Source organism: Phocoena sinus, chromosome 20 (genome assembly GCF_008692025.1).
Source record: "Phocoena sinus isolate mPhoSin1 chromosome 20, mPhoSin1.pri, whole genome shotgun sequence".
Lineage (NCBI taxonomy): Eukaryota > Metazoa > Chordata > Mammalia > Artiodactyla > Phocoenidae > Phocoena > Phocoena sinus.
The window spans coordinates 29191107-29210534 of record NC_045782.1 but is presented as its reverse complement, the minus strand read 5'-3'; the positions used below and the strand labels follow the sequence as shown (position 1 = coordinate 29210534).

General features: G+C 39.1%; 1 protein-coding gene across 1 annotated transcript; it reads right to left on the bottom strand.

Moving 5' to 3' along the window:
* Window positions 1-7990: 7990 nt before the first annotated feature.
* SMG8 (SMG8 nonsense mediated mRNA decay factor) lies at window positions 7991-12567 on the bottom strand. Its single transcript, XM_032617827.1, is given in 12 exon segments — window positions 7991-8335; window positions 8337-8435; window positions 8437-8472; window positions 8474-8506; window positions 8918-9151; window positions 9153-9245; window positions 9247-9281; window positions 9284-9761; window positions 9763-9792; window positions 10069-10214; window positions 10786-11086; window positions 11088-12567. Coding segments are annotated over 12 exon segments (2973 nt in total). The 5' UTR covers window positions 12546-12567; the 3' UTR covers window positions 7991-8305.
* Window positions 12568-19428: the final 6861 nt, after the last annotated feature.

Genomic DNA, 19428 nt, shown 5'->3' with positions numbered 1-19428 from the left:
GCAACGGCTGCAGCGGCGGCGGCAGCTGCTGAGGAGGTCTGTTCGCCCCCAGCCGGTGCCAGCGGTGCAGCGCACTTGCCGGCGCCGGCCCAACACGCAGGCGCAGCCGGACTCTGGCAGCCAAGCAACAAAGGGGCTCCGACACGCAGGCGCGCTCAGGCTGCAGGGTATGAGCCGGCGAAGGTCCCGGAGCCGGCTTTTGTCACCTAGCTTTGTGGTCCGACTCGCAGCGCAAATTGAGGCGAATGCTTGGAAACCCGCCAGTGCCTTCGCCATCACTCGGACCGAAAAGGCTATTCAAGGATAGCCTTCAGGAAGGCCTGACATAATGAGAAAGTTCACATCAAAAAGGGATGATTCCAGGGCGCGTCTTTAGCCCTAGTCGAAGAAATGCAAAGAACTCTTACCGATGGAGGAGTTAAAGCTTACTGAAAACAAATAATAAACACACTCATTTGTCCAGCCAAGAGAGAATTTTCCCTTTTGTCACACATACCATCAAAGGTACTAGTTTATCAGTCAAGTATTTGAGGGATGGCTCCTCTCCTCTCGCATTTTACTGTTAAAATTCAAACCTCATGCCTTGTACGCGATAGGCAGTCAAATGTTTGTTGACTTACAAGTCCGTTTAAAATAAGGAAACGTTGACAAGGTTATAGGTTATAACTTAAAAGTCTTGGGAAGACTGGAAACTAAATTTCCTTTCATCCCACACAAACTACTAATTCTAAGAGCCACATTTAAGTGCAAAAGAATTAACCCAGGGCTGAGGGAGAAATTTTGGCCAGAAGAACAGGTCCCTCACAGAAGTAGAATGCAGAGTGATTATTTAAAATCATGTGATTCTTGACTCTGGCCTTAAGCAAATTTCTTTCTTCTGTTTTCTTATCTGTAAAATGAGGAATTTTTTTTAGTAAATGATAACTTCCAACTCACACATTCTGTTAATAACGACTTCCCAAAGATTTTAGCTTCCTTTAAGAAGAGTAAATAAAATTTGGAGGATTCTTGAAAACAAGGGCCTTCATTAGATTTTAAAAAGTTGCAGAGAAAGACTTTTGCATACGTTTACCAACACAGTAGTCTTATTTCTTGGTCTAACACCAATATACGCAAAGAAATGATAAAGCCTTTGTAGAAGAGAACTAAGTATAAAACTTTCCACATACAACCAAACTTAAAATTAAAAACATTTAAAGGGAACTCACAAGTTGAAAAATACTGCCTTGTTAGGAATTAAGGAAAGTATCCGTTTAGGGCTGTCAAATTATATCCTATAGAGTAGCTGTGCTCATGGTTCTGTTTCCCTTTTCCCAAATCTCTCTTGACAGCAATTTTAAATTTGATGACTACTTTATGATTAGTATAGATATTTGTATATGATAAATATTACCAGGAAAAAAAATGTAACTAAGAATATTTAACCTTCAACTATAGAGGCACCAGTGGCATAGCAGACAGAGCTCTAAATGTAGAACCCATAGATTTATTTATTTATTTACTTTTTGGCCACACTGCACAGCATGTGGGATCTTTGTTCCCCAAACAGGGATGGAACCCACACCTCCCGCACTGGAAGCATGGAGTCTTAAGCACTGGGCTGCCAGGGAAGTCCCTAGAACCCATAGATACAGCTATGCTATTTATAAACTGAGTGACTCTGGGCATATCACTTAGTTTAAGCCTCAGTTTCACATCTGTAAAATGGGGGATAATAATATCTAACCTCAGAGCAGTATTTTGAGGATCTAAGGAAGTAAAATGAAAGCACTGAAAGTATCCTAGGGAATTCCCTGGTGGCCTAGTGGTTAGGATTTGGCAACAAAGTTAGGGAAAGTATACAGAATTATTCAAAATAAGTAACCAAGCAGGAGCACACATGCCTTAGTGCAGGCCCAAGAAAATTAACACCAATGAAAGAACAGGTGAAAGTATAATAGTAGAAAAGCATCTTTTAAAAAATTGCACTTATATGATGAGAGATATCTTCCAAGATGAAGGCCATATTTTGCGGGAAATTTATGAGGCTCCAAAGTTAATAAGACATTATTTAAGCCAAGAAAGGCAATTAGCACAGGCAATCAATTATCATAGGGGGAAAATGTTGAAAAAGAAAGAGTATCAGAAACCACTGGCTTGGGACTTCCCTGATAGTCCAGGGGTTAAGACTCTGGGCTTCCACTGCAGGGGGCATGGGTTCCATCCCTGGTCAGGAAACTAAGATCCTGCATGCTGTGCAGCATGGCCAAAAAAAATGTTTAAAATAAGGAAAAATAAAAACTTTAAAAAAAAAGAAATCGGGCTTCCCTGGTGGCGCAGTGGTTGAGAGTCCGCCTGCCGATGCAGGGGACACGGGTTCGTGCCCCGGTCGGGGAAGATCCCACATGTCGCGGAGCGGCTGGGCACGTGAGCCATGGCCGCTGAGCCTGCGCGTCCGGAGCCTGTGCTCCGCAGCGGGAGAGGCCACAACAGTGAGAGGCCCGCGTACCGCAAAAAAAGAAAAAAAAAAAAAAAAAAAAAAACAGAAATCACTGGCCTGTTTCATTGAGAAGACAAAACTGATATCGGGAGAGGTTAAGTAGTTTGCCCAAGACTATACAGCTAGTGGCTGATATAACAACAAGGTCATCAATCTTAACTCAGTTTAAGGGGTTGGAGAAGATAGTACTGATCCTACGAAAAATAAAAGATTTGAAAAATAATCTTGCTCTTCATAGAAGATAGCATTAAGGAAATTCCCACTTAAAAAGTGTCCTTGGAAGCATATCAGAGGTAGCAGGTCCAGGATGCAGTATAGTGAAAAGAACATTCATACTAGTCAAATGTTTCCTTAACCTGTCATTTCAACCCCATCTACAACTGTATTGCCCAAATTATTAGGGTTCTAGATAGCAGATGCAATTGACTAGGAACATAGATCATTGGGACCAGAAGGCATTTACCCAAGAGTTCTAAAGGAACCCATAAATTAAAGTGTGATACTATTCTAAATAAGAAAACTGCTGCAATAAACAGCTAGTGTGCAGACAGACTGGCAGACTGCCATTAGGATTCTCAGCTCTAACAGTGGGAATCTGATACTAGGTTAGAGCATGGTTCAACTTTCTTCAGGGCAATTTAGCAAAATATATCAAAACGTAAAATGTGTATATCCCTTGACCCATCAATCCCAGGCCTAACAGTTTATTCTGCAAAGAAAATTTCACAAGTATTAATAAAAGATGTATGCACCCTGGTATTCCATCGTTCATAGAAGCCTTAAATTTAAAAGAACCTAAATATCAAACAATAAAGGACAGATTATATAAATCATGATAAGGGAAAACAATGCAGCTATTAATAATACATTCATTTATTGACAGGAAAAATGTCTACCATATACTGTAGAGTGAAAAAAGCAGATTACAGAACAAGATGTATTCTGTGATTGCAGTTATGTAAAATTGAATACATATCCACATGTGACTGTCTGCATGAGATGTTTAGAAGGATATTCACTAAAATGTTGCCACTGGTTAGCAGAGAGCATTTAGCAAAGCAGTGGAACTTCAGGTAACTTATTCTTATCTTTGTTTAAAAAAAACCTATGAAACAATAACAGATACAATGACTACATATTCATTTTACAAAAACAACAAAGGTATGTTCAAAACCAAAAATTGTTTTACATGGGGTTGTAAACTAAGGAGTCTTGCTTTTATATCGAGAAAATAGCCAGTATAATATAAAGGATAAAAGTCACTCAATACTCGAGACTTCCCTGCTGGTCGAGTGGCTAAGACTCCACGCTCCCAATGCAGGGGGCCCGGGTTCGATCCCTGGTCAAGGAACTAGATCCCACATGCAGCAACTAAGAGTTTGCATGCCTCAACAAAGATCCCACGTGCCGCAACTAAGACCCGGCAGCCAAATAAATAAGTCACTTGATCCTCAAGTACATGTAACTTTGTAGGAGAAAGGAAGTAATAAGCAACTGTGGTCATATAGTCCTCTAAGAGTGTCTACCATACCTCATTTTTCTGACATTAAAAACTCACCCAGGGGACTTCCCTGGTGGTCCAGTGGTAAAGAACCCGCCTTACAATGCAGGGGACGTGGGTTTGATCCCTGGTCAGGGAACTAAGATCCCACGCGGGGCAACTAAGCCCGCGTGCCACAACTACTGAGTTCGTGCGCCTCAACTAGAGCCCACATACCGCAAACTACAGAGCCCACGGGCTCTGGAACGCACGCACCACAACTACAGAGAGAGAAAAAACCCACACGCCGCAACAAAAGATCCCACATGCCTCAACGAAGATCCCGCATAGCCACAACTAAGATCCAACACAGCCAAAAAAAATAATAAATTAAGTAAATAAATAATAAATCTTAAAAAAAACCCCAAAACTCACCTATTCACAAGTCTTAAGACCAGAATCAAAATATTCAGTTGGAGAAACTGACACACAGGTTTTATTTTTATATTTTCTTGGCAGAACAGGAGGAAGAGTACAGCTTTGAAATCAGAGTCCTCAATTTAAATTCTGACTTTGTTACTTCCTAGCTATGTGACCTGGGACAAAATTAATTTAATCACCTCAAGCTTTAATTTCCTGATAAAATGGATGATATCTATCTTGCAGTTGCTTTGAGATTAGAGGCAATGTATGCAAATGCTTACTAAATTACCTAACCAAGAGGATATTCGAGAAATAGCTATTATTATTGTGTGCCATTCAGTACACAGTAGCTATTGTATATTTTTATAAATCAGGCTTCTCTAGTTCCATTTTCTAATTTTTTTCCTGTTCTTTTAAAGTCTTTTTAAATTTTAAGGTTAAACTAAGAAACAAAACTCACTGTTTAAGTAGTGCAGGGGAGTCTTAATTTTAAGTAAACCAACGTATGAAACCATTTAAAAAATTAGATTAATGTAATTTACTTTATAAGGTTTATCATAGTAGTCCTTTAAATAGTTAGCACTCTTGAATAAAATATGATTTACTTCCTAAAAATTTTAATTCTATACAACTCTTCAAGGACACATCAAAAGACTTACCAATAAGCCAAAGAATGCCCTTCTGTCCTAGTGATTCTTAAAAAAGAATCAATTTGAAACATTTCCTTATATTTCAAAAAAAAAATCTACTAAGCAAAGGACAATGCAAATGCTGCTACAGAAGAAATATAATTTCTTAAAAAAAACCATCACGTTTGAAGTTTGCTGAAATAAGGTTGTAGGACTAAAGTGAAAGGTAGTAAGCAATACAGACCTGGCATAGTCCACATTTCTCTAATGTGACACCTGTAAACTTATTTATGGATAAAAACAAGCATGAAGAAGTGCTGCAATTGTGTCTTAAGCAAGTTATAAGTACAAATAGCATACAAATTTTGTATTTACTAAGTGAAGTAAGTCAGAAAGAGAAAGACAAATATCATATGATATCTTACATGTAAAATCCTACATATGGACACAAATGAACTTATTTTACAAAACAGAAACAGACTCACAGACACAGAAAACAAACTTATGGCTAACAAAGGGGAAAGGGGTGGGGGAGGAATAAATTAGGAATTTGGTATCAGCAGGTACAAATTATTATATATAAATGATAGGGACTTCCTTGGCAGTCCAGTGGATAGGACTCTGTGCTTTCACTGCTGAGGGCCCAGGTTGGGGAACTAAGTAAGATCCCACAAGCCGCATGGCATGGCCAATTAAAAAAAAAGATAAACAAGGTCCTACTGTATAGCACCCGGGAACTATATTCAATATCCTGTAAAAACCATAATGGAACAGAACGTGAAAAAGAATATGCATATATAGGGACTTTCCTGGTGGGCCAGTGGTTAAGAATCTGCCTTCCAATGCAGGGGACGCGGATTTGACCCCGGTCTGGGAACTAAGATCCACATGTCGCTGGGCAACTAAGCCTGTGCACCGCAACTACTGAGCCCGTGCACTCTGGAGCCCCGCGCACCACAACACAGCCCAGCACAGCCAAATAATAAATAAACAAACAAACAAATAGATGGAACAAAATATTATGCACAAAATGAATAAGCTACGAGGGTATATTAAAATAAAAAGAATATGTATATATATACGTATAACTGAATCACTGTGCTGTATGCCAGGAACTAACACAACACTGTAAATACTTAAAAAAAAAAAAGTTTTGTATTTAAAAATGCTATAGAGATTCAAATTAAGGTGGCTTCTGTAACCAAATATAATCAAGGAAAATTACTTACTAATTTAAGCAGTAATGTAAAGTTGTTCCATGTAGAATGATATCAAAAAGGAAATAAAGAAAAAAAGACACAGGTTTGCTCTTCTGAAATCTATTTGTTCTCATAAACTACTTTCTTATAGTTCCTCTGACCTACAAGCTTACACAACCTGTTAGTCAAGTCTTAGAGGCTATTAAAAAACAATACAAACTATTAGTATATGTCCTACTATATTTCCCAATGCAACTACCAACGACTATGCTTAATACAAAAGTAATTGTGATTTTTAAAAACTGATATAAAAGGAATGAAAGATATAAAGGAAAAGGATGAAAAAGAAGGCTGAGATGAAAGAAGAATATAGACTAATTTCATATTGGCTCAGATTCTCTTCCTAATTAAACTACAGTAAAATAGGCATAAAAATACACCTAATTAAATTACAGTTTTAAATTGGCTGCCAGTTATGTGTTTCTCTATATAGAATTTAAAAATCAAACCTAAGTAACTGTTTTAAGCTTGGTAGCAAGATGTGTTAAACAAATACTACATTTCATGGGACTTCCCTGGTGGCACAGTGGTTAAGAATCCACCTGCCAATGCATGGGATACAGGTTCGAGCCCTGGTCCAGGAAGATCCTACATGCCGTGGAGCAACTAAGCCGGTGCGCCACAAACTACTGAGCCCACGTGCCTAGAGCCCGTGCTCCAAACAAGAGAAGCCATCGCAATGAGAAGCCGCGCACCACAATGAAGAGTAGCCCCCGCTCGCTGCAACTAGAGAAAGCTTGTGTGCAGCAATGAAGACCCAACGCAGCCATAAATAAATAAACAAATACTACATTCATATATATTGCAACTAAAATCTCCAATTCTATTTGCTCAGCATTTCAAAATCAATGTGCCCAGGAAAATATAATCAGTTACATTAGAATTCTGGCATATCAACTTATTTTGCACACTTAGCTAATTAGTGATATATCAGTGTCACCATGTTGATGCTGGTGAACGTTAACATCGATATGAATTGATAAAATCTGTATCACTTAGCAAATTGTTTCATAGTATAGCAATTTTCAAAGAATAAAGTGTGTACTAAGATCCTGGATAAATAAGTTTTAGTTCAGAGAGCATTCATTTAAAATATGGTATCTCATCAGTCCAAGAATAAAATGGTGAGAACAAAACAATGTAACTCAGGTACCAGAATGGTGAGGCCAAACCAGTAGGACATACTTTTGCAATTAAGTCCTCATACAATTACCAGATAACCTACTGGATCATCTCGTTTTTTTTTTTTTTTTTTAAAGATACTGTGGTTTTCTGCCTCTCTCTCTCTCTCCCTTTTCTTTTTTTAAAATTTATTTATTTTTGGCTGCGTTGGGCCTTCGTTGCTGTGTACGGGCTTTTCTCTAGTTGCGGTGAGCAGGGGCTACTCTTCATTGTGGTGCATGGCTTCTCATTGCGGTGGCTTCTCTTGTTGCAGAGCACAAGCTCTAGGCACGCGGGTTTCACTAGTTGTGGCTTGCGAGCTCTAGAGCTCAGCTCAGTAGTTGTGGCGCACGGGCTTAGTTGCTCTGCGGCATGTGGGATCTTTCCGGACCAGGGCTCAAACCTGTGTCCCCTGCATTGGCAGGCGGATTCTTAACCACTTGCGCCACCAGGGGAAGCCCTGGATCATCTTGATTTGAAGATAATTTCAGGAGCAGCATTTTAAGGAAAATCCCAGCTAAAAACGTTTTAGTAATAACAAAGCTTTGGGTCAACATGATAATGCAACATTCAGTTATAATAGAAATGTTTATTATGGACAGTGAAACAGAAACAAAGAGAAAGTAGAAGTATCAACATGTATTTCACGTCCTTTTCTAGAATAAACAATGTTTATTAGGAAGCTGTACCCCCATTTACAATAAGTATCAACAATATCATGAAATAGTGGAACAATTACTGTCCAAATACTGAACTCCTGTAACCAAAACACATTTTGTGCTCAAGAAACACAGTATCACACACCAAAAAACACCCAAACACACCAAAACCAAAAATCAGCTCCAGTTTAGCACTGTACTGGCGTGGAAAACACTTATTGTGTTACTGCTTTAAGAACCCCACGGTAGCACCTTGTAACTCATCAACTGCACATTTTCCTTCGTAGGGAAACAAGGTCCTCTCTCAGTCACGTATGCATATGGAAATCTCAAAACCCAGAGGCCATTCAGGTGGGAGAGTGATTTCTTGTTTTTCTGGGTAGGAATACTGGACATGGTGGTGGGCCTGGCTGAACCTGAAAAACACAGGTTATATGATTACTTTAATATATTTCAATAAGAAACACCCGAAAGATAAGTGCCTAAACAAAGGATAAGTTCACAGAGCACATAAGATCAAGCAGGTAATGTGTACATTCTTAACTCCAAATCATATCTGGATTATTACATTAAATAATCTCAAATACTATCCTGCTTTTCTACAGGTTTTTAACTTCAAGTTCTGCCTCTAACCAGATGACGTGAATTGATGGTGTGAACTGATTAACAACCCTACAATCTATTTTTCAAGAAACAGAATGTTAGGTATAAGAGGTATTTTAAAATTAAGACCTGTTTAGTTTTGATACCCTGTACTTTTTTCATATGATCAAAACAAGCATCGGCATTGTCTGTCTGTCTGAGGACAAAAGGGTTATATTTCTTACCTGAGGCATTAGTATTATCTGCAAAGGAGCATCAGGAACCACAACGAAAAGCCTCATAAGTTGAGCATAATGTGGTTTTAGCCCTCTCCCTGAGACGATGGACAGAATATATAAGGGCATATCACTATTCAGGGCTTTTAAAGCTGATTCCTTGGGCCCACTTCCCATTACTTTCATTACTTTGTCAGGTCCTGAGCACATAAATCTTCGTCCTCGAGAGTCTTCATATTCAAAAGCCCACAAATGCTCGCGCTATGTCATCTCGCCGTCTTCCTCTTCCCATTACAACTGCACTTCTCTTTCCAGGAACAGCTTTATTTGGAGCAGGCCCAAGAATTTGTGTCTAAGTCTCCTTCATCTTCAGCCTAGTCCTGATGACAATGTCCCAAGGCATAAGATAGTTTGTTCCTGGAATGAAGCCCTGTTGGTCCAAACCAGTATGAAAGTTATAAGACTTAGCAGGGCCTAGTTTAATCAAAGACCAGCTGGAGAATTTGGGTAGGAGACCTTTGGGGCAATTTGAATGTAGCATGCCCGGAAGATATTCAACTGTGGATGCCTGCCGATCAACCAAGTTTGGTCTCTTCTCAGTTTTTACTTCTCCTTGACCATGAACTTCTGGATTATCTCCTCCTGCTTGTGGGTCAGCTGGATAGGTACCTAAACTATCTGTGGATTGGCCTAAGCTCAAAGCTAAACTCAGGCTTGTGCTCTCTCCTTGGGTTTGAGGTTCTTTTTCTTTAAGTTTATCAGCATCTGCATCTGGAGGGGCAGGAGATGATTCGTTTTTGGCAGGAGCAGGATCTGGAGTACTTGGTTCAAATACTGGGAAATTGATGTGATCCCAATTTTCCACAACATTTTTCTTCCAGAAGCTATGGAGAAAGGAAAAAAAACAAACAAACTAATCCTGTGAACCTTTCACTGAAAACAACACTGCTTCACATTAAAAAGCAAGATCAACAGTTAATGGGTAAGCAAGTAAGTATATATAAAGAAATTTCCCTTGTTAGATATCACACTGCAAGTCACATTTACTTATCTAGATATTTTGCTTCTGAAAAAATATATTTTTACTCAGATGGTCGTTAGCAAAAAAAAAAAAAAGAGAGAGAGAGAGAGAGAAGAGGAGGAAAAAATGTAGAGTCTACCTGATAAAAGTCATAGTTAGCTGCCTTGATATCAAAGGGATCATCTCGAGGTGCCTGTTTCCTTCCACAGTTACAGGCACCAGTGGATCGAGCTCGGCTATTGTGATACAGCACAGGAGGATTTCTATCAGGCTCTGGTTTTTCTCCTGGAAAATATAAGTCACTATTAATTTTACACACAATGCAGACCCAAATTTATTTTGCATTCAGTTGCACCTTAACCCCCAAATTTCTCCAACCAGTTCTTTGGAAATGAGAAGGAAAAAACCTCCCAAAACACAAAAACTTGACTAAACACATCTAACAGAAGCAAGTGAAAATACATGACATAATACATATTTTTAATCTAAACTTTTAGGGTCTCTAAGTAAATTTTATCATCATCATAGTGCCCATACATTTCATTATATTCATTTCAGTTAAACAAAAGGTAAAAATGTTAATATGAAATTCCTGAAACTTTGTATTATTTAATAGTTCTCATTTACTAATCCCCTAGGGTTCATTCTTTAAATACAAGAGCATAATTAGTAGTCATAGCTGATTTTTCTTTTTATAGCAGGAGAAAAAACTTAAATCTGATGTACCTAAATTTCTGCAGGTCCCTCTTTTTAAAAGGCCCTCTTTTTAAAAACATAATGAACAAACTCTCTTACAACAGAATAAAAAACACAGCTCAAAGTTTTGATTTCAAAATACTGAGAAAATTTTGGCCACCTGATTTAGGTAAGGAGTGAAATTTATGTACACAGTGTTGATCAGTTAAACTCCTCTCCTCACAGAGCTGATGGCCATTGCTCCAAAACTTGTAGCAGTCCTCGTGTAACTGCATGGCATATTTGTGAAAGGCTGGACCCCTAGCATGTTGACTGTACACGCGAAGAGCCTGGGCAAGCTGATTCTTATGGACAGTCATTGTGTAATTATGAGGCAAATTTGACTGGTAGGCACTATGGGCCATGGGTAAAGCTTTTTGGCACCGGTTCTCTGAGAATTTTGTGTCAATATCCAAAAAACCCTTCCAAGACTTTAATACTGCTTAAAATCTTAGACGTTAGCTCCCCAGTGGGAGAGCCCGGGTCCTCCTCTTTCCCATCGATAGCTACTTCATACAGTTTTGAAGCTGCTGAGATCCACTTCTGATAAGTAGGAAGTTCAAAATGGGAAGGCTGTGGGTTCCTGCCCACACTGTCATCAAAACCTTTCTTGCTTAGTACTAGCTCTACATGCTGCCATAGGAATTCCCGAAGAGTGAAATCCACTAGCTGTCCGGAAGAACTGGAACTGCTAGTGTCAGTGTGGAAAGAAAGCTGTTGTCGGCTGTGCTGCCTCATCACCTGGTATCGCCTGGACCCAGAAAGGGGTGCAGGGACCAGCAAAGATTCAGGGTCTTTCACAGTACAATGACTCCTAAGTTGGTCCAGCAACATGCCTACTGGGTCCTCCTCCTGGCTTCCAGGAACTATGTACACAAACGCCTGATTGGCCGGCACAGTAAAGAGGCAGTTGATACTCTGATTAGTCAAGACACGACTCTTCCGGAAGATTCTATAAATCTGGTCTTCCAGGGCATGCTGTAGTCTCCTTTTGGGAGAATGCTTCTTGGGCTTCTCTGGATGAGCTGGGTCTTGGTTCCGAGGGGGTTCCACCTTGAGTGCTCCATTGAGTTGAAAGAGGAAAAGGAGTCTAGGTGGGCAAGGTCTGCAGTTTAGCTTCCAGTCTTTGCCAACTGGACAATCCTTAATGGCTGTTTTGAGGAGGGGCAGTACTTTCTGTCTCAGTCCATCCAGGGCTCTGAATACTCGATCATAAGTGATGTCAAAGGAACAAGTGGGATGGACCAGAAGCAAGATGTGACAGACAGAGAAAAGGTAAAGGAGACTGAGGCACTGCAGTTTCTCTTGATGCTTCCAGAACTCGTGCGCTTCCGCATGAGGTAAAGGGAGGCCACCTCCAGCTTCCCCGCTCTGAAGGGCCCGACAAGCCCGGAGAAGCTGGGAATTGTCACAGATGGAAGTTAAAAGAAGATACAGAACTTTGCTTTCCTGGTTGTAATAGGCTTGCAGAAGGCTGTAGTCCTGGGAACCTGGCTCAGTTCGGTTCCCTTCCGCGACAGCTACACCTCCCCGAACTGGATCCCCGGACCCGGCGCCAGGGACCCCGGCTCCACCAGCCTCCCCGACGACCCCAGCCTCGGTCCTGATTCCAGGCCCCGAGTCTCCAGGATCTTGGTGGCGAAATAGGGGAAAAACCTGTCGGTCGCACACCGTGTTCACAAGTGAAAACTTCTCGGAATTCAGGCGCAGAGCCGTCTTGCCGAAGATTCCCACCACGCAGATCTCATCCTCCCGCCAAGGAGGCTCCGGTCCGCCAGCCGCGCTCCCACCACCCTCTGTAGGGGACCCCTCGGGACTTTCAGAGCCTGTCCAGGCTGAAGCGCCCATTAAAAGATCTCTCAAACTGACAGGACCCGCCATAGTGCGGAGACTACTCTAGCGTTCTTCCGGTCCCTCCGGTAAACAGAACCGGCTCTCGTCCAAGTTTGAAATCCCTCCTCCGCTTCTTCAGTTCCTGCTTTCCTCTCACTTTAGGTTCCGCCTCTCGCTTCTCCTGTCATAGTTTTTCACCAAGGTTTTACCTAGTCCTACAGCACAGCTGATTTAAGATTTTCCTTAACCGGAGACTGTAGGAATTGAAATATCAGAAAGACATTTAGAAGCAGTTAGGGTTTTTTTTTTGCTTGTTCTTCTTGATAGACAAAACGTTTAATGAATGTTAAAAGTTACAAAATCATTTTAGTGAAAAGGAGAGCTGTGTTTGTGACAATCTAAAATGACATTACATGCAAGATAAAGGCAGAAGTAAGTAGCTTTGAAAAGGAATTATATTCACACTATGCTAGATTTAATTCTTGTCAAATATTTATAGAGTATCTACAACAGGTTTATTGTCCTCACCACATTAACCTCTTAATCCTTTCTACATCGTATTTTCTTTCTGACAAACAACTACTCACCCAACCACTCATCTCACCTCCAACTTTTTTTTCACTACCAGTAGTGATTTTATTTTATTTTTATTGAAGTGTAGTTGATTTACAATGTTGTGTTAGTTTCAGGTGTACATCAAAGTGATTCAGTTATACATATTTTTTCCTGATGCTTTTCCATAATAGGTTATTACAAGATATTGAGTATATTTCTCTGTGCTATACAGTAAATCCTTGTTATTTATCTATCTTATATATAGTGCTGTGTATCTCTTGATCCCATACTCCTAATTTACCCCCCCTCCTTTTTCCCCTTTGGTAACCATAAGTTTGTTTTCTATGTCTGAGAGTCTATTTCTGTTTTGTAAATAAGTTCATTTGTGTTTTCTTTTTGGATTCTACATATAAGTGATATAATATTTGTCTTTCTCTATCTGGCTTACTTCACTCAGTATGATAATCTCTAGGTCCATCCATGTTGCTGCAAATGGCAATATTTTATTCTTTTTTATAGCCAAGTAATATTCCATTATGTGTGTGTGTATGTCATATATATGTCATATATATATGATATTATATATGCCTCATCTTCTTTATTCATTCATCTGTTGATGGACACTTAGGTTGCTTTCATGTCCTGGCTATTGTAAATAGTGCAATTGGGGTGCCTGTATCTTTTCAAATTAGAGTTTTCATCTTTTCCGGGTATGTGCCCAGGAGTGGGATTGCTGGATCATATGGTAACTCTATTTTTAGTTTTTTTTAAGGAACCTCCAGACTGTTTTCCATAATGGCTGCACCAATTTACATTTCGACCAACAGTGTAGGAGTGTTTCCTTTTCCCCACATCCTCTGTAGCATTTATTATTTGTAGACTTTTTTTTTTTTTTTTTTTTTGCGGTACGCGGGCCTCTCACCGTTGTGGCCTCTCCCGTTGCGGAGCACAGGCTCCGGACGCGCAGGCTCAGCGGCCATGGCCCACGGGCCCAGCCGCTCCGCGGCACGTGGGATCCTCCCGGACCGGGGCACGAACCCGCGTCCCCTGCATCGGCAGGCGGACCCTCAACCACTGCGCCACCAGGGAAGCCCTATTTGTAGACTTTTTGATGATGGCCATTCTGACCGGTGAGAGGTGATAACTTCATTGTAGTTTTGGGTTTGCATTTCTCTAATAATTAGCAATGTCGAGCATCTTGGAAGCAGTTAGTTTGCAGTTCAAGGAATAAAATAATTCCACAAAAAAGAGTGTCAAATCACTCTTCTAAGAGTAGGAAACTGTTTCACTTTAAGCTCCAGAACCTTGTTGTAGAAGGATTAGTCTGCAGCCCAAAGAAGGAGCTTGTTAGAAATGCAGAATCTTAGTCCCCACCCCAGACCTACTAATCAGAACATGAATTTCAATAAATCCTAATGATTTATACACACTTTTTTTTTTTTTTTTTTTTTTTTTAATATCTTTATTGGGGTATAATTGCTTTACAATGGTGTATACACACTTTATAGTTTGAGAAACACCACTTTAAAAACATCTTTCAAAGCAAGGTGAACAGATTTCTTTCTTGACTTGTATCAATGGAAAAAAAAAAAAGGCAGGGATTTTGAAAGGTTTATGGAATACAACAACAATAAAATATTATCAAACTCAGAAGAATATATACCAAAATGTTTAAAACGTGTTAGGATTTGTTTAATTTTTTTTCTTTACTCCTTTTTTCCCTGCTTTTTAAAAAAATGGATTTTTTTAGAGGAGTTTTAGGGTCATAGCGAGATTGAGCACAAAGTACAGAGTTCCCATATACCCTTTGCCCCTACACAGTCATAGCTCCCTTTACTATCAACACTGGGCTGCAGAGTGGTACATTTGTTACAATCTCTGAAACTACTTTGACAAATCATTATCACTCCCAAATTCATAGTTTACATTAGGGTTTATTCTTGGTGCTGTGCATTCTGGGTTTGGATATGTATCCACCATTAACGTGTCATATAGAATAGTTTCACTGCGCTAAAAATCCTATGCATTCTACCTATTCATTTCTCCCTTCCCCCAAACTCCTGGCTACCACTGATCTTTTACTGTCTCCACAGTTTTGTCTTTACCAGAACGTCATATAGTTGGAATCATACATACAGTGCATAGTCTTTTCAGATTGGCTCCCTTCACTTAGTAATATGCATTTAAGTTTCTTCCGTGTATTTTATGATTTGCTAGCTCATTTCTTTTGTGTGCTGAATAATATTCCATTATCTGGATGTACCACAGTTTATTTACCTATTCACCTACTGAAAGACATCTTAATTGCTTCCAAGTTTTGGAAATTATGAATAAAGCTCCTATAAACGTCTGTAGGCAGGTTTTTGGGTGGACGTACTCTTATTTTTATATCTCTATTTTCTAATTTTCTACAATGAACACTTTCTTCAATGTGTAATATTAAAAAAATTCTTCCTTGAAGAAATGTGGAAAGCCTTAATTCAATGTTTGATTTAGCTGGCTGGAAGTTCAAATAGTTAAGATTTATTACTTTAAGAAAAATACTCTGGCTTTAAAGTAGAGATGAGATTAATTTGTGTTTAATGAGCCCTTACTTGGATGTCAAAAAATGATCACAATAAAAATCAAACAGATTAGTTACTCTGTGTATGGCTCTGTGCTAAGTCCTTACCAAGAATTATCTCATTTATGCATGATCTCACTTATCTGTGGAATCTAAAAAAACAACCTAACAGAAACAGAGAACAAAGTGGTGGTTGTCAGATGAGGAGGTGGGTGGGGTAGTGGGGTGGATGATGGGTAGGAGGGGAATGGATGAAGGTGGTCAAAAAGTACATACTTCCAGTTATAAGGTAAATAAGTTCTGGGGATGTGATGTACTTCGTGGCGACTCTACACAGTTAACAATATTGTATATTTGAAAGTTGCTAAGAGATACATCTTAAAAGTTCTCACCACAGGAAAAATATCATAACTATATAAGGTGACCAAGGTTAACTAAATTTATTGTGGAAATCAGTTTGCAATAGATACATATATCAAACCATAATGTTGTATACCTTAAACAAATACATTATATGTCAATTATACCGCAAGAAAAGTGGTTAGGGGGAAGAATTATCATTTAATTCTCAAAGGAAGGGAGGGGCCCTAAGTCCTGGTGATGGTGTTTTTAATATATTAAGCTGTGTTGGGCTTCCATAAATTCTTCTCAATCAACACTTATTTACTAACAAGAATTTAGAAAGGAGTAGAGGTGGGCTTTCAAATGTATTTTTTAAAATTTTGTTTGTCTATTTGGTTTTTACTTGTTCGCTTCTCTACTTCTATATGTCCAGATTCTATCTCTCTTCTAAAAGCCAACTAAGATAAGAAATTGTACATGTTTATCCGCATAAATTATATTGTGATCCTCATCATGTAGATTATTTGCTATGTTTAGTATGTGACTTTGCTACTATAATTTTAACAATTCTTTGACTTACAAAATCAGGCAAAATAGTGTATATTAACCACATCCATTTGTATAGATATCCCAAGTAAACAAAATGTTGAGAAACCAAATTGAAAAGACTCTCTATGCAGCTGCTTCCCACAAGCTATCTATTTTACATTTGGTAGTGTATATATGTCAATGCTATTCTCTCACTTCGTCCCAGCTTACCCCTTCCCCCTCCCCGTATCCTCAAGCCCATTCTCTAGTAGGTCTGTGTCTCCAATAGATGTGAAAAAAAAAAAAAAAAAAAAGAATCTCTAGAAGAAAACAAGAGTAACAACTCTCATACTTTGCTGAAGGGACCATAGATTGATTGGTACAACCACTTGGAAAACCAGTTTGACAGTATCTAGAAAATAGGCACGCTTTATAACCTAGCAGTTCCACTCCTAGATATACACACTAAAGTAACACTTGCATAAATGTACATGTTCAAGAATGTTCAAAATGGCATGCATAGCTCATGATAGCCAAAAACTAGAAACAACCTTAATGTCCATTGACAACAAAATCAATTAATAACTATATTCATACATCAAAAATAATATCTATAGCATTGCACAATAATATGGTTGAATCTTAAATGTAGATTGAAAGAAGCCAAAAACAAAAGAATATATAATGTATGATTCTATTTATAGAGTTCAAAAGCGAGCAAAATAAACCATAGCATTTAGGGGTGCATACTTAGAGGGCAAAGCAAAAAAAAAAGCAAGCAGATCAGTAGTTACTGGGGTTTTTTTTGTTTGTTTGTTTTTTAATTAATTATTTAATTTTTGGCCGCGTTGGGTCTTCATTGCTGCTTACGGGCTTTCTCTAGTTGCGGCGAGCGGGGGCTACTCTTCCTTGCTGTACGCAGGGTTCTCATTGCGGTGGGCTCTAGGCGTGTGGGCTTCAGTAGTTGTGAATTCAGTAGTTGTGGCTCGCGGGCTCTAGAGCACAGGCTCAGTAGTTGTGGCACACAAGCTTAGTTGCTCCACGCATGTGGGATCTTCCCAGGCCAGGGCTCGAACCCGTGTGCCCTGAGTTGGCGGGTGGATTCTTAACCACTGTGCCACCAGGGAAGTCCTTCATAGTTACTTCTTAAAGAAAGGTATTAAGATAAGGGAGGGACACAGGCAGAATTTCTAGGCACTTAAATATCCCTTTTTTGGTGTTTATATGAGTGTTTTATGATTTAATTTATATATTTATATTTTATGCACTTTTCTGTATGTGTAATATTTCTAGTAAAAAAATGTTAAAGAAGAGAAAGACCAAAGGCTCAGTCTCAAAATAAACACTGGAAGCATATGATCAGCAACAATTTAATGAGGCCATAGCAGTTACAGGATTCTCAAATGGGTACAGTATAAAACCTGTCATAAAATTAGTAAGAGATGTAAGATAGAACACACTTCAATACTGGTACAACGGTAATAGCAGCTTTACAAATGTTTATCTATAGGATTTCTATAGTTTTTTTTAAAAATGAACCTTTATCTCACAAGAATGATCAAATCATTTAAAATAAATTGATACAGTACACAGTGGTTTATTAATATTATAAACATTATAAATGTCCCAGAAAATATTTACAAATACTCACTGGCTTTATTCTCAGTGATTATTCCCTTTAATTTCACTTAATATAAACATAGTAGCAGGTTTAAAAAAATTATTAGAAACAGACATATTTTTTTTTAATATAAATTTATTTATTTTTGTCTGCATTGGGTCTTCGTTGCTGTGCACAGGCTTTCTCTAGTTGTGGCGAGCGGGGGCTACTCTTCATTGCACTGCGTGGCTTCTTGCTGCGGAGCATGGGCTCTAGGCACGTGGGCTTCAGTAGTTGTGGCTCGCGGGCTCTAGAGTGCAGGCTCAGTAGTTGTGGCACATGGGCTTAGTTGCTCCGTGGCATGTGGGATCTTCCCGGACCAGGGCTCGAACCCGTGACCCTTGCATTGGCAGGCGGATTCTTAACCACTGAGCCACCAGGGAATCCCAGAAACAGATATATTTCTTAACTTCCATTATCCGTTTAATTTGCATACATAAATGTAAATATAAATGTGGGTCTCATGAAAAAAAGAACACTGTCCTCACGTCTGCCTTCCAGTTTGGTGACTTTCCACAAAACTGTATTTGGCATCTCAAAGCTATATTTATCTGAGGAAATATAGGCATTTTGGGGAAATTGCTAAAATATCTTTCTAGCCTGAGATAACCAGGGGATATTTCAGAGATATCATCTTATGTAGCTGTTTCCTGTCGGGCTAGAAAGTTCAGTGAAAAACTGCCACTCCTTGTTTCCCCTCCATGAGGAGCTGCTATCCTTATTCTTGGAACTGCAGTGGAAGTTATCAGCATCAAAGCTAATCCTGTGCCTTCAGAGTCACACTTACCCTAATGAGAGTTCCTCTTCTTCCATATTTATCGCATTAGTGATTAGGGGTCCTGGCTGAAGCTAGAGTAGTGTCTACTGCTAAGTAGACATGTCTGACAAACTGGGGGCTCCCAGAAATTGGCAACTTTGTAGAAGACTGACTGATAGGGTTGCCAAATAAAATACAGGATGTTCAGTTGAATTTGAATTTCAGATAAACAACGAATAATTTTTTAGCATAAATATGTCCCATGCAATATTGGGGACATATTTAAACTTCAAAAAATTCATTGTTTAATGGGACATATTTATACTTAAAAGTTACTTGTTGTTTATCTGAAATTAGACTTTGATGGGTGTCATGTGTTTATATTTGCTAAATCTGTCAAGCCTGTACTGTCAGGAAAAAGCAAAATCCAGTGAGGTGTACATGATCACTGTTATTGAATCAATAGGTGGCTGAGGACAGGGAATCAGATCTCACAATGAACCTGCTATGGACTTCAGAGAATCCT